Genomic DNA, 14793 nt, shown 5'->3' with positions numbered 1-14793 from the left:
CTTGCCACTGACGTCATGTCTACGTCACAATCGTTCTACCAATGGCAAATTTTCATGCAAATTATTACATCGAGATTCTCAGAAGAAAGGTCTAGCCAAGAAGCTGAGAGAAAAGACAGCACTTCCCTTTTGAAATCCTCACCGTTCAGATCTCTTTATAGTTACCAAGACCTATTCGTAAAAAATTCTTGTTCAATTTTATATGTTTTATTTGTGAGCCAATATTTTTAGGCCGATCTATGTGTTATTTGTAAATTTATATTCATCAATCGATAAACTAAAAGTTTAAAGTAAATTATCCCTTAATTAATTTGGTGAAGGAGATATTTTAATTAAAATTCCCCACGTGCTGAAACCGAAGCCTGGATTGCTGCCGATCAAACGATTTTTGATCTAAAGAAGAAAACCACGACCGCCAAGGAATTTCACGTGAGTTATAAGTTTAAAGGGGCCCCAATCTACGCTTCGAAAATATTTCAGTGCAGAAAGATATAAAATTTTCTTCGTTAAATTATTGGCCACGCCGACAAGCGCTTTAGCATTTAAGAGCCTAGAATTTATTCATGTAGCATTTCTAAGAATTTGTAGTTGATTAGCTATCCTCCGCTGCCAGAACCACGACCCCGAGCATTTTAAAAATATTTTATAATTCATTTTTTACTATTTTTTCAAAATTGTTAAACTTTATCAATTGTAAAATTCTGTCGAATCACGCATGGTATCATGCAAGCACAAGAACATTTTTAACTCTTTTTGTCAATGCTAAATTATTATCGATCTGTAAATCAAATTCCGAAGTTTTGTTAATTCGTTTTCTGAGTTCGATTATTTCTTAAGCCTGTCAATTATTGTGTCTGATACGTTCTATATCATCAAGAACCGATCGAATACGATCATTGAAATAATTGAATTAAGCTGGATATTGGAACAGGTCTAAGTGGATGTAAGGAGTGGGGTCAGATCGAGATATTTATTCTTTGTCCTTACCTGCTCATATATCAGCTTTTATCTGTTACCAACCTCGACTTAGGAGCGAACACATCAATTGTACAGCAGATGCAGCCAGAGATCATATAATTCCTACAATAGAGCTTAAAACCCGACAAGACTCTGTTCTCAAAGTATATTCTGAACGATATTTGGTCCAAATACCGTATTTTAATCCTTCAGAACTTATTAGAGACGCAGTCCCGTAAATTATCTACATCGGGATTTTTGCTCGACCTGTATGATTTTGTATGCTCATTCTTCACAGGTAATAATTTTAAGATATCCGTATTCAGTGTTTAGCGTCCGCTACACTACTTATAAAAATTTCATCATTATACAATCTGTCATTAGAAGAATCAAGGGTGAGTGAGCGTTTAGGCCTCCCGCGATTCCGACAATTGTATTGAATCTTGTAGTGAGTCAATCAGTCTGGTGTACACTCAGCGTCCACACACGCAATTGCAAAATTTATAGTCTCTACACCATTGATTCAGCACAAGATTCACTCTACATGTGTGAGGCCTTTAAAAAACGCACCACATGATTTGCCGGCCCAACGTGAGGCATTTAAATACAGCACTACATGATTTGGCAAATCACCCTACATATGTGAGGCGAGTAAAATACAGCACTACATGATTTGGCGCCCAACGTGGGGCATTGAAGAGGTGGATAATCGACTACGAGGATTATTTAGTTGCTCAGTATACTATAGCGCTGACAACGGGAAAATTTTTTGAAAAATTCATGGTTGTGAATTTCTTCAAATTTAATATTAACTGTTCACTGTTGTATAAAATAACAAGACGTACCATACCCAATTTTTGAACAGAAAAGAAATTTATCGATTGATGAATTTTTAGAGAAAAAATCGAACTCAGAATTTCATTATTGTGTTATTCGAAAATTGGTCATATCATAAGTCATAGGTATAAGAAATACCATAAGAAAAGTCATATTATTTTATGAACATTAGGTCTATATTAAAACAATTTATAAAAAATTTATGGAAAAGAGGATTGAAGTTATCTACATTTTAAAAAATTTTTTAAAGCATAAAGAGGGAAGTAAAATTAAATCACGGATATATTGCGGAATAATTCAAACAGAACACTGCTGCTTTTATATAAAATTTTGCAAAGAATACTAGCCCTATATATAGAATTGCGGCAAGAAATTATAAGAGTAAAATATTTATAATAATAGTAATAATAAATTATAAGAGACGTACCTTCGTTATCGCATAATTATCCACTGTGTATCCTTTATGTTGTTATCATTTTATGTTAACGATATTGCTAATTTGATTCACTTCATCACTGAACATATTATTGAATCACACTTTTGTATTTTTTCATTGAACGAATTTTTTACACTATCTCAACTTTTGATCATCATTCATTTGTAATCTTTCACATAACCTCACGTATTCGCGGACGTTTCACTGCACTTACATCATTGTATCATCCAATAAATTATGGAAGAAACACACCGCATCCTGGAGGCCACATCAGCAATTTCAGAGACGGAAGATGTCGCGCGGGAGAAACGCCCATGTACCACCGTTCCAGAGGCCCAGACGCCCGCACCTCACACCACAGAGTTTCCGCCACCGACTGAGGACCACAACCCCACCCTTCCTGTGCTAGAGATGAGCATCATCCTGGAAGCATTAAACAATGCATATGAAGGAAACACACAAGCAATTGACGAACTAATTGAAGAAGCCCGACAGATGCAGAAAACAGGTAAACGAGGTTCTAAAAAACCGGAACAAAGATGGAAGGAAGCAGTAGAGAAAAGAAGGATGTTAACACAGCAAAGTGAAGAGAAGCGTCATGCAAAGGAAATCAGTATTGGACCAGAGACTGAGCCCACGCACGCGGAAATAAACATACTCGAAAAGGAGGTTAAGGTCAAACAAGCAATAGAAGAAGTAATTAAAGAAAACAAACAAGCAAAAGAAGAGATAATTAAAGAAAACAAAAAAGCAAATGAAGAATTAAAGAAGGAAATCCAACAGTGGAGGAAAACAAGTGAACAAGGTTTTGAGAAACTGGATCAACAGTTGAAGGAAGCAGCGGAAAGAAGCAGGATGTTAGGACGGCAAATCGAGGAGAAACGTCAGACAATTAAAATCAATATTGGACAAGTGATCGAGCCCATGCATGCGAAAGCGGACATACTCGAAGGAGAGGTCATAAAACAGGCAAGTGAACATGACACGTGTATGGAGGACCAACCTACCAAGAATGTCAAGACTGAGGTCGCACCGCACCCCGCAGAACGCCGAGAGGAGCCGGACGACACCACCCGCCAAGCTGAGGACGTCATTCATGGCGTAGAGGGACAGCCCATACCACCGCCCGCAGAATGCCAAGACGAGCCGGACGACATCACCTGCCAAGCTGAGGATGACATCCATCAGGTAGAAGAACAGCCCGCACCACCGCGCGCCGGACGCCAGGAGTCCAAGGACATTGCCCACCACGTTGAAGAGCAGCCCGGACCGCCGATTGCCCACATCACTGTCCCTCCACCGAAGACAGCATCTGCAACAGATAAAACCAATACTCATGAAGATAGTTCGCCAGACAATAGAAATAAAACAAAAATTCACAACAAATCAAAATCACCACCAAAACTGAAAACCCATGAATCAAAACAACAAACAAGACGTCAAAGAAGAAAATCATCTAATAGAATTCATCTACACCACTGTCATATTAGGTTAAAATCTTACATCAAGCTTTCTACTAGCATGCAAGAGAGAACATCATCAAGAAAGGCCTACAATCACCGCAGTCATGTCCGGTTAAAATCAAACAGACTTTACACCGGCATGCAGGAAAGGAAAATATTATTTAGAAGAACCCACAGACATCACCGGCATGTAAGGTTTAAAAATATCAAACTGCATGTCACCGGTCGACAAGGAAGAACAACATTGGCTGAAGAGATCTACCTACTTCGCAGGCACATTCGTTTTAAACCAAGTTTGATAAAACGGATAGTTGCAAATCGGAATTGGACCTTGAATAATACCGAAATCAAATTTAGATGGGGGCTTGAGGAAAGAATAATATTTCAATTAACTGAAAGCTACGTTGTGAATTACACCAATTATCAAACACTTCATAATCACAGCCTACCCATTGAATCACATCTTTGCAGACTAGCATCTTTCTACTGCAGCCTAATCCACATATCCTAAACTTCGCCGCATCTCAGCTAATAAGGAAATATTATTAATTCACATCAAATAAAGAAATTATTATCAACTCTAAGTCAAGAAATTAAAACTACGAAACAACTTTAAAAATTTACCAACCTAATCAAGCCATCCGCCTCATGTTACAATCATCACAGAAACAATCGCCTAGTACAATCCGCACAACTGAAAAACAGAAACAAAAATTATATTATCCACAGAAAATATTCTTAAATTAAAGATCAGATGAAGTTAATAGTGAATAGGAGGAAAGAAAATAAACAAAGTTTATTTGGAAAAATGTGTAAATCTAACCTCGAAATACAGAATCGATAGAAAAATCTATTCAGAGTCAAAGCCTGTTCGATAATTTTCTTCGTCACACCAACCAATGTGTGCGAGATCATAGAGTCAATTTTAATGGAATTGAAGCAATATCGTTATTAATTAATGTAACCTATTATTTAATGTGAAATTATAAGTAAAAAACGCAACCAAAAATATATATTTATGTTAATTTGCACGAAATGCGCATGTTCTATGTTGTATAATCATATAAATTTATTGCTAAAAAGCTAAAAAGAAAATGAAATTCTTACCTTCAAATGTGAAATTTATTACTGTTGCATCAAAAGATCATGAATTGTAATTCAAATTGATAAATGTAATCTTGAAAACATAATATTTGCAACCAGCATTTGATAAAAATCAAAAAAATCACTTCAAGTGTAACCCTGTTTATACACAACGTACTAAGCGTAAAAAAGGAATTGCTCGAGTCAAACGGTAGACAATTGTCAAGTCACCGAAGTTAAATCACACTCTCACCCAATTTATGTAAAAGCCAGAACAAAGAGTCGAAACCTGTAATAACCATGAAAAATGATGAAAATCTATATTTGTTGCAAATACTGTTTGAATCCAAAGAGGATAATATGTGAAATCTTGTATATTTGTTATAGTTATGGGTCTGCTCATAAGCCACCCGTGAATGGAAGTTGTGGAGTTGTTTTAATGAAGGATCCAAAGAGACCTCATTAATTATTGTATTTCGATTGTATCCAATGGAAGGAACAATCAATTATTTATTTTCTCGTAGCCAAAAGTGCACAATATATCGTTTTTAGTGTTAAGTGTCGAGTTTTCGTAGAAGTAAGGAGATGAAATAGTGTATTCATCACAATATCGGATTTTTCAAATAGTCATTGTTTCGACTCGTCTCCCAATTACCTATTTAAAATATCCTGGGGGCTTTGTGTGATGAATTTTTTAAATAGACCTCATGAGAAGAGAGAAAAATTGTGATTACCTTTTAAAATGAAAGAATTTGCTAAAGGAATAGTTAGCGACCGAGCGATAAAGCTTACTTATCAGTAACTGTATATTAGATAAGAGTACCGTTCTGTACTGAACATTTTCTAGAAAAATTATTCAATAAAATTATAATTATTCTGCAAATAAAGCACAAATTATTTATGAATTGCTCATTGATTTTGAGGTTACACTTTGTTTACTATCGATCAGATGTTTTTAAAGCAGCCTGAACACAGCTGACTGATTCAAAGTATTGTCAAATGTCATGCCGGTTTTCATGCAAGGTATAATATCATTCCTAAAAATTATAAAACTATCAATAAAGGACCAAGAATTTCGAATAAAAAATAAAATGTATGTATTATCAATGAAATTATTTATTATTTAAGAAATTATATTATATGTCAGGTCTTATTGTAACTAACTAGGTCATAGCATGAACAGTATATTATTGATAAAACGGCAGAAATTAATTATAACAGTCTCAAACATAATAAAAATTGTATAAGAATATTAATTTATTAATGATTAATTCAACTGAACCACATGGTAATTAAATCTCTTTGGCAAGCCTAAGCCAATCATAGTGCATAGAAATAGCACCAAAAAGGTGATCGTTTGAAAGCAACACATGTTAATCTACTATCAGACAACAACCCTGCCTTATCATATATGCTAGCACATGTACATTGTATGAGAGGAACTATGTCTAGAAGATTAAGCAGTTTTAAGAATTACATAAATTGAATTATTATTGTAATTAAAGGAATTATATTCTACTACTTGCCACTGACGTCATGTCTACGTCACAATCGTTCTACCAATGGCATATTTTCATGCAAATTATTACATCGAGATTCTCAGAAGAAAGGTCTAGCCAAGAAGCTGAGAGAAAAGACAGCACTTCCCTTTTGAAATCCTCACCGTTCAGATCTCTTTATAGTTACCAAGACCTATTCGTAAAAAATTCTTGTTCGATTTTATATGTTTTATTCTTGAGCCAATATTTTTAGGCCGATCTATGTGTTATTTGTAAATTTATATTCATCAATCGATAAACTAAAAGTTTAAAGTAAATTATCCCTTAATTAATTTGGTGAAGGAGATATTTTAATTAAAATTCCCCACGTGCTGAAACCGAAGCCTGGATTGCTGCCGATCAAACGATTTTTGATCTAAAGAAGAAAACCACGACCGCCAAGGAATTTCACGTGAGTTATAAGTTTAAAGGGGCCCCAATCTACGCTTCGAAAATATTTCAGTGCAGAAAGATATAAAATTTTCTTCGTTAAATTATTGGCCACGCCGACAAGCGCTTTAGCATTTAAGAGCCTAGAATTTATTCATGTAGCATTTCTAAGAATTTGTAGTTGATTAGCTATCCTCCGCTGCCAGAACCACGACCCCGAGCATTTTAAAAATATTTTATAACTCATTTTTTACTATTTTTTCAAAATTGTTAAACTTTATCAATTGTAAAATTCTGTCGAATCACGCATGGTATCATGCAAGCACAAGAACATTTTTAACTCTTTTTGTCAATGCTAAATTATTATCGATCTGTAAATCAAATTCCGAAGTTTTGTTAATTCGTTTTCTGAGTTCGATTATTTCTTAAGCCTGTCAATTATTGTGTCTGATACGTTCTATATCATCAAGAACCGATCGAATACGATCATTGAAATAATTGAATTAAGCTGGATATTGGAACAGGTCTAAGTGGATGTAAGGAGTGGGGTCAGATCGAGATATTTATTCTTTGTCCTTACCTGCTCATATATCAGCTTTTATCTGTTACCAACCTCGACTTAGGAGCGAACACATCAATTGTACAGCAGATGCAGCCAGAGATCATATAAATTCCTACAATAGAGCTTAAAACCCGACAAGACTCTGTTCTCAAAGTATATTCTGAACGATATTTGGTCCAAATACCGTATTTTAATCCTTCAGAACTTATTAGAGACGCAGTCCCGTAAATTATCTACATCGGGATTTTTGCTCGACCTGTATGATTTTGTATGCTCATTCTTCACAGGTAATAATTTTAAGATATCCGTATTCAGTGTTTAGCGTCCGCTACACTACTTATAAAAATTTCATCATTATACAATCTGTCATTAGAAGAATCAAGGGTGAGTGAGCGTTTAGGCCTCCCGCGATTCCGACAATTGTATTGAATCTTGTAGTGAGTCAATCAGTCTGGTGTACACTCAGCGTCCACACACGCAATTGCAAAATTTATAGTCTCTACACCATTGATTCAGCACAAGATTCACTCTACATGTGTGAGGCCTTTAAAAAACGCACCACATGATTTGCCGGCCCAACGTGAGGCATTTAAATACAGCACTACATGATTTGGCAAATCACCCTACATATGTGAGGCGAGTAAAATACAGCACTACAATACAGAAAGGTTCTATCTAATCACAGTGGATTGAGATTAATTCGCAGAGGAATGCAAAAATTTCTCTCACAAAAGAATGTTAAATTTTAATCCTGATTCATGTCACGTGAACCAAATCACAGAAGACAATCTCAAAAAGATAGCTTATCCGATTGGTTCTACTGGAATTAATCAGGATTAAAATTTAACCGGCTTTTGTACAACTGTCACTAAGTACCTGATTGAATAATGGACAAAAGTTCAACAGCTGAGTCATAATTTTGTCTCAGTCCCACACACATGCACTCGCTCACTCATTTCCATCATCAACAGACGCCGAAATTATCAGCTGTTTTTCCAAGGATGAATAAACTCTTTTAATGTCCTTCAGCGAGTTTCCCCAGGGATGAGACCTAGTGTAATCGAATTTTCATATTATAAACCTACTATGTTCTGAATTTCGTGAGAATCGTTAGAGCCGTTTTCGAGATCCGCTGAACATAAATAACCAGATAGCCAGATAACCAGATATAGAAATAGAAAAATATAAACAGATATACATAAATTGCTCGCTATTATAATAGGAACATCTAAAAATTTAAACATCAAAACATCTAAACAGAAATTGCTCGTTTAATAGTATAGGATTTAGAATACCTAAACTTGCCGACATTATATATTGTATGAATAAAATCGTTCCAAATTTGTATGAATGTTTACCAAGATTGCTATGCAATATTCTTTTGCAATAAAGAATTATCAATGATATTATTATTCAACTTTTTATAAGTAACCTTGACATTTAAAAAGCAAAGCCTCCCTTACTTATCTTTTAATATCCTATTAAAATATGTGTCATGTAGTTTTTCCTGATGTAATGAAGTTCTTTCTAGTCCTCCCGAACAAGAACGGGTGCACTGCTAGTCTCAAAAATAATATCAAAAAGATACTTTATTTCTATTTTAAAGAGATAAGAAACGATGGTATATATTTTTACAATATTATGAAAACAGAAAGAATTCCTCACAAGACCAAAGGTAAATAATGTCCTTTGGAAGATTAGAATGTAGAGGTGCGTACAGATATACGCGCCGCGAACATGAGCAATTCACTTTTAATCAGCTGATTATATCTGTATTTTTACAGAAACGGTAAAATACAGATATAAAAAGCTTGGCATCAGCTGATTAAAAGTGAATTGCTCATGTTCGCGGCGCGTATATCTGTAAGCACCTTAAGATGTGAATTTTATTGTCATACACTGACTAATCTTAAAAACTAAAGAGTTGGGAGTTGGGGTACTTTGGGGGGGGGTCATTACACATGGATTGGGGGGGGGGGGCATTACACTTGAATTGGGGGGGGGGCATGCGCCATTGGCCTTGGGGGGACTGGGCACCCCTGCATTTGAACATGGTTAAATTCTATCCGATGGTCAAATCAGCAATAATTCGTTCCACGAACATCAGTTAGGTTCAACCACGGTCAAACCAATGGTTAAGTTTGAATGCCGCCGAACGGGCATTAAACGTTTTAACTAAATATCTTGAACGGTTATTGAAATACAAGCGATATAGCAAAACCCTAAAAATTTTGGCGCCATCTTGTTTTCGAGGTATTTGTCTGTGAATTCGACTTATCAGCATTGCGTTTCTCATTATGCTAGACCTTATTAAGAAATTGAGACATCTTTCACGGCTGTTACTAAACAATGATCACGGAATGATATTTGATGCCCGCTGTAAAGTAGACCAACGCTAATCCACGAAAAGCAACCCTCGCCGTGGGATGTTTTGTAAACCATTGCTAGGCTTCTCCAGACATCTGTGCAATGCATGCAATGAATAATCCACTTGTCAGCTGATTGATTACAAATAATTCTATAGCAATGGTTTACAAAAAATCCCTCGGCGTGGGTTGCTTTTCGTGGATTAGCGTGGGTCTACTTTGCGGCGGGCCTAAGTAGTCTATGGAAGTACTTCAATCTGATTCTGATTAAATATTTCAAAAATTGTTTAAGGAATAGAAGACTTGCAATATTATCAAATTGTAACATTATTCACAACATTTGCTTCAAATACAGACAATGCTACCAAAAGGACTCTAGGAAATGGCAACTTTTAATTGCCAGTATTTGCTGTGCAACAGTCTTCAGCGTATTAAAAATCAACAAGTTTTTTTTCTATAATTCTAATATCCAATGGATGTGCTCACAGGATGAACCTCCCATTTTCTGCATGACTAAACCGCATTAGCAGTTATTGTCAAATTGAAATAGGAAAAATCGAAATGATTCAGCATCACAATGCGCGAGTGTGTGAGTGCGAGAGAATGCGATTTGGTGTAGTGAGATTCACTTTATACCGTCAGCATTCATTATAGATAATATCAATGCTTCTCATTCAACCAATGCTGTAAGTTCAAAATAAATCTCAGTATAGTTGCATCGATCCTTAAGTTGTCAGCATCACATTTGCCCAACACCAATGCTACCCATTCAGCCACTGCTGACAGCTTGACGTGAATCTGAGTAAAGGTGCGCTGAGCTCGGTCGCACGATGAGATTTTAATTGGCGCAGCCCAACCAATCAGGCATGCTAATACAAAAGCACTGCACCTGTGGGAAGCCGCGGTAATTGACTACCAAATAAAGACTCCCGGTCGTTAATCCCGTATTTATTGTGATTTCCATTCTTATTAGTCGCGCCTTTTATGGTAAGCAACGTTTTATTGGTAAGCTGGCAATATAAGATTCGACTGCCGAAAAGGCCAGGCGACTGAATGGCTTTTATATTTTATAGTCGGCAATAAAAACAGGATCAAGCTCATAACCGTCCCTGGCTTCAACAATCAATGGACACTTATAAAGTTGCAGAATGATTCGCAGGTAAGCCTGGGATCCGCTACATTGATGCCGGCCGCGGAACGATTCGCATCCCAAATTTTAGAGTTCAAGATTTGTTCGGACATTTGGTAACCAAAGGAATCTCGAAATGGGGATCGCTAATGTAGATGATGACAGTCCTCTTTTTTAAGAAACATTTATGTTGAGAAGGTCCTATTCTTCTATTCAACCAATGAAATCCAAAATGCGAATCTCCAATGTAAATGAAGAAGGTGATTATCTTTTTCGAGTAATCCTGATGCTGATGGAGTCCCATTCTTTTTTGAAAGTTTTCACTTGTCCTTTTTCCGGAGAAACGTTAATCTTGATAATGTCCTATTTTTTTTTGAGAGTCGCAGCTCATCTATAAAAAGGGAAATTCAGCCACTCACATGTTGATTGCCTTGAGCTTGAGAAGATCAACACTTAATGACCGTGACACGAGGTTTTGGATTCGAAGGACATTAATTCGAATGGCAAGGTTATTGTTGTCCGATTGCTTCTCCGCGTATTCTACGTGAGGCCAAATGTTTGCAACATTTTGTGAGAATTCAATCTCAAACTACGATTAGAGATCCATGATACTGTATGCTCTACAGAAGATGTTCGTTGAAACTCACTTCAATACTCTGATTGAAAAAAGATTAGGATCCTTCATTCCAGTGTCTTGATTCCTGTGACTAATGTTCATTACTGAATACAGATTATTTTATTTCCTTCCAACTTTTAGCAAAGCTTACATATAACCTAAAGCAATCTATATCTATATAACCAATAACCAATCTATAAAGAGTGTAATAATATATATCTATTTGCATTGATATTCCCTGCTTATAGCATAGAAGAATTGCTTTGTTTCTCTATGCTCAAAGCTTATTATCTGAGATATAGCGCCAGTTAATCCCAGTTTGAATCTTGATTTTTTGTTGAAGTTGAAGTTTTTTAAATCTGAAAGTTTTATTTTTTGTAAATCTTGAGATATTGACAAAAAAAAAGGCAGTAATACCGTGACAAATTTCAAATAATATTCCTGTTTCTTCTGGGCTAATCCTTTATTAGCTCCTCAATAAATTATGTAATGAATAAAGTTCGCTTTTGAAGAGCATCATCAAATAAGTAAAATTGGTGTGAGCAATAAAATCCCTTCACTGTTCATTGAATACTTTATTAAGAATAAGTCAATGATTGAAGCATCAAAAGTGGTTCCACTCACATCACTGTCAAACCTAGAATATACGTACCTTTGTGATTCATGTATATAGTAATACAGGTTACAAATTATACATATGTACCCTACCTACCCTACATGAACATATATACGTTATATCCAGAAGCATCTGTATGATTTACTCTTTAGACTTCACACTTCTTGTGTATTCTAGGTCTAGGAGAAGCTGTTTAGTGTCTACATAACTTATTATAGACTATGAAGTCTATGTAAGTCTGTAGACAATGCTGTATAAGAGTATCAAAGCTGGAAGCAGTCTTAAATCTTCGTTTCAATAGAAGTCATTTTTGATTTAGCATAAATAATAGAAGATAGAACAGACAGATGTTTTGTTGAGACATTGAGCAGTTCAGTTAAACTATAATAATTGGAACTGTTGTCCGTAAGATGATTATTATGAGCAGCTGGTCGACAAAGAGATAGATCTCAATTGAGGTAAATCTGCCAGCTACGACCAGCATCCCAACCGCCCTACAATTGGGAGACATCATAAATGGCCGCCCATGTGTAACAGAGAAAGTCATGTTCACAAAAACATTGATACAGTAGCTGAATTTAGTTCAATATCAACTGACCTTACAATATCATCCATCAGAAAAAAGTGGAGACATCTTTGGCCAGTTGCGTTCACTGCCGGCACTGCTAAAAATTGAAAACATCTTGAGCTCTTCCTGAGTTGCATTGTTGTACAAAACTGAGACTCATGTTGACCATTCACGGCTTCACCTGGAAAAGGAGAAACTAGAAATATGAAAGTGCATTTTTTATCCCCAATAAATTGATAAATTGAAAAATACAGAATAATTCATACAGTTTAATTTCATTGTTGTATTTGGTATATACCAGCCGTTGAATATTAGAGTAAGAACAGCAAACGTCTCATATTCTTAGATCAAATTTCTCATAGATAAAGCTATCTATTAAATAAAATGTAGCTTACTAATACTCTCTTGTAATATCCAAATTTCAATAAGAGACTATACCATTCTCATTTGATAAGAAAATGTAAATACTTTTATGATTAAACTATTTGATTACATTCAAATACTTAACTTGGACTTTACAAAAAAACCAAACAGATTGATAATAATTTAAAATTACATCACTGCCATGAGAAATATTAATGATTATGAATTGAAAGAGAGTTCTTCCTTAAGGTCCTCTATGCATTTTTGAACTTTCCATCGATTTTAGATTTGGGAAAAAGTGTAGGAATACCGAAGAAAAATATTAAATGCTAATTTGCCAAAAAATGACATTGAGCTGGAAACAAGATTTACACTACACGAAATAAAATATATTCTGTTTATTCAGATTCCACTAGCTCGGCTATAAATCATACACAAGTTACTTTATCTAGAAGAATCATCACTTGAGAAAAATCACTATAGAATCAATTCTATATCGGACTTTTCAATGCAACCGGAATTTGAGAGAGAAATAATACGAGGTATCCTTAGTTTTTCTCCTCCGATCTCTGCTTTTTTGTGAGGAAATAAAGAATAAACGAATAAATTAAATCCATGATTCTCAATTCCATGAAGATTCAAATCCATCCAATAATAGAATTTGAGAATTCTATATTTCACAATATAACTTTTCATGGGGTTGCATAATGTCCATGCATTGTTTAAGAGCTTACAGTGGGGTTGAACGTCGAGGCGACTTAAGTGAAGTACGTTGTAGTCCTCCCTCGATTTCCCTTGTGGATACTTGACTTATTGATCTCCCCTCCCCCTTCCTTCAATCCAATATGTCCGCCAGGTTCTCCACTATCTTTCACTAAACCCTAGAAGCTTTCCATTTTGTGGTCGATTGTAATGTTTTTGTCCCCAGCTAGTAGCCTAATAGACATTTCTATTACTGTATTAACATTCATTCAGGCTGAATTAGTTTTAAGGTTCCCTATGAAGTATTTAATACATCTTTCTGTGATTAGTACTATAGGAAAGTCGTATTTAATCAGTGTTAATTAAAAGATAAATATAATTTCACACACTGATTATGTACATTCGTACGTGAATTTGTGAAATTATTTTCTGTTGGTCCATTGCAAAAAATTTATTCTTTCTGATTTTGTTCAGAAGTCTAGATCACAGAACACGTATCTATTACATACTCACTTGTATTTCAACGTAAGTCTATTTCAACGATACGTTCCTCACTTTGGGTAGGATTTTTATAAGGAAGGAGGATATTTTCAACATTTTTCAATGTAGCAGTTCAGATTTAAAACCTGAATGTAACAGGAACATTTCAGGTGCTATGTGTGTGTTTCAAATATTGAACAATAACAAAGATGTTGAACAAAAACAATCATTCAACCGTTTTCATGACTTGTCCATGATCATTCTCTCCTGCCATATGAAAATATTTATGAAATCGAGCATCATTGTGGTTTTATCAGATCAGAAAAAACTAAAATCATAAAACAAGCGTTCAGCTTACAAAGTACCTCAACCGATAACTGCAAACAAGTTCCATGTTTTCTAATCAAACATACCTTTTTGAACAATCTAGACGGCAGGTGATGAACCAGAATGAATGATTCATTCCACTTCATTCATTGAAATCATCATCGAACTACCAAGTTGGGTATGAACATGCCCTTCGGTTTGGGATTGCCAAGCTGCCGTATAAATGTTACATGGTGTAAGAAGTTTTGAAACTGTACGAATACCACTTATACGCCGGGAAAAAAAATTTGTAGAAGATTCTGAACAAAAGAAACTTGTACCAAATCAGTCCATCAATCACATGTGTCGTACAAAGGACTC

At 35.3% G+C, this 14793-nt stretch overlaps 1 protein-coding gene across 1 annotated transcript; it reads right to left on the bottom strand.

The window, feature by feature from the left end:
* Nucleotides 1–2119: 2119 nt before the first annotated feature.
* On the bottom strand, nucleotides 2120–3723 carry LOC120351423. The gene is made up of 2 exons (XM_039428704.1): nucleotides 3238–3723; nucleotides 2120–2653 (listed from the first exon to the last, which is right to left on the bottom strand). Exons 1-2 carry the CDS (start codon nucleotides 3566–3568, stop codon nucleotides 2649–2651), a joined length of 336 nt encoding a protein of 111 aa, XP_039284638.1. The 5' UTR covers nucleotides 3569–3723; the 3' UTR covers nucleotides 2120–2648.
* Between the last annotated feature and the right edge of the window lie 11070 nt (nucleotides 3724–14793).

This window comes from Nilaparvata lugens, chromosome 5 (assembly GCF_014356525.2).
Source record: "Nilaparvata lugens isolate BPH chromosome 5, ASM1435652v1, whole genome shotgun sequence".
Taxonomy (NCBI): Eukaryota; Metazoa; Arthropoda; class Insecta; order Hemiptera; family Delphacidae; genus Nilaparvata; species Nilaparvata lugens.
This window is presented reverse-complemented; position numbering and strand designations above follow the sequence as displayed.

Bases quoted from the DNA above. Each gene is read 5' to 3' on its own strand.
- LOC120351423 (XM_039428704.1), bottom strand. From the start codon at position 3,568: ATGAGTATTGGTTTTATCTGTTGCAGATGCTGTCTTCGGTGGAGGGAC.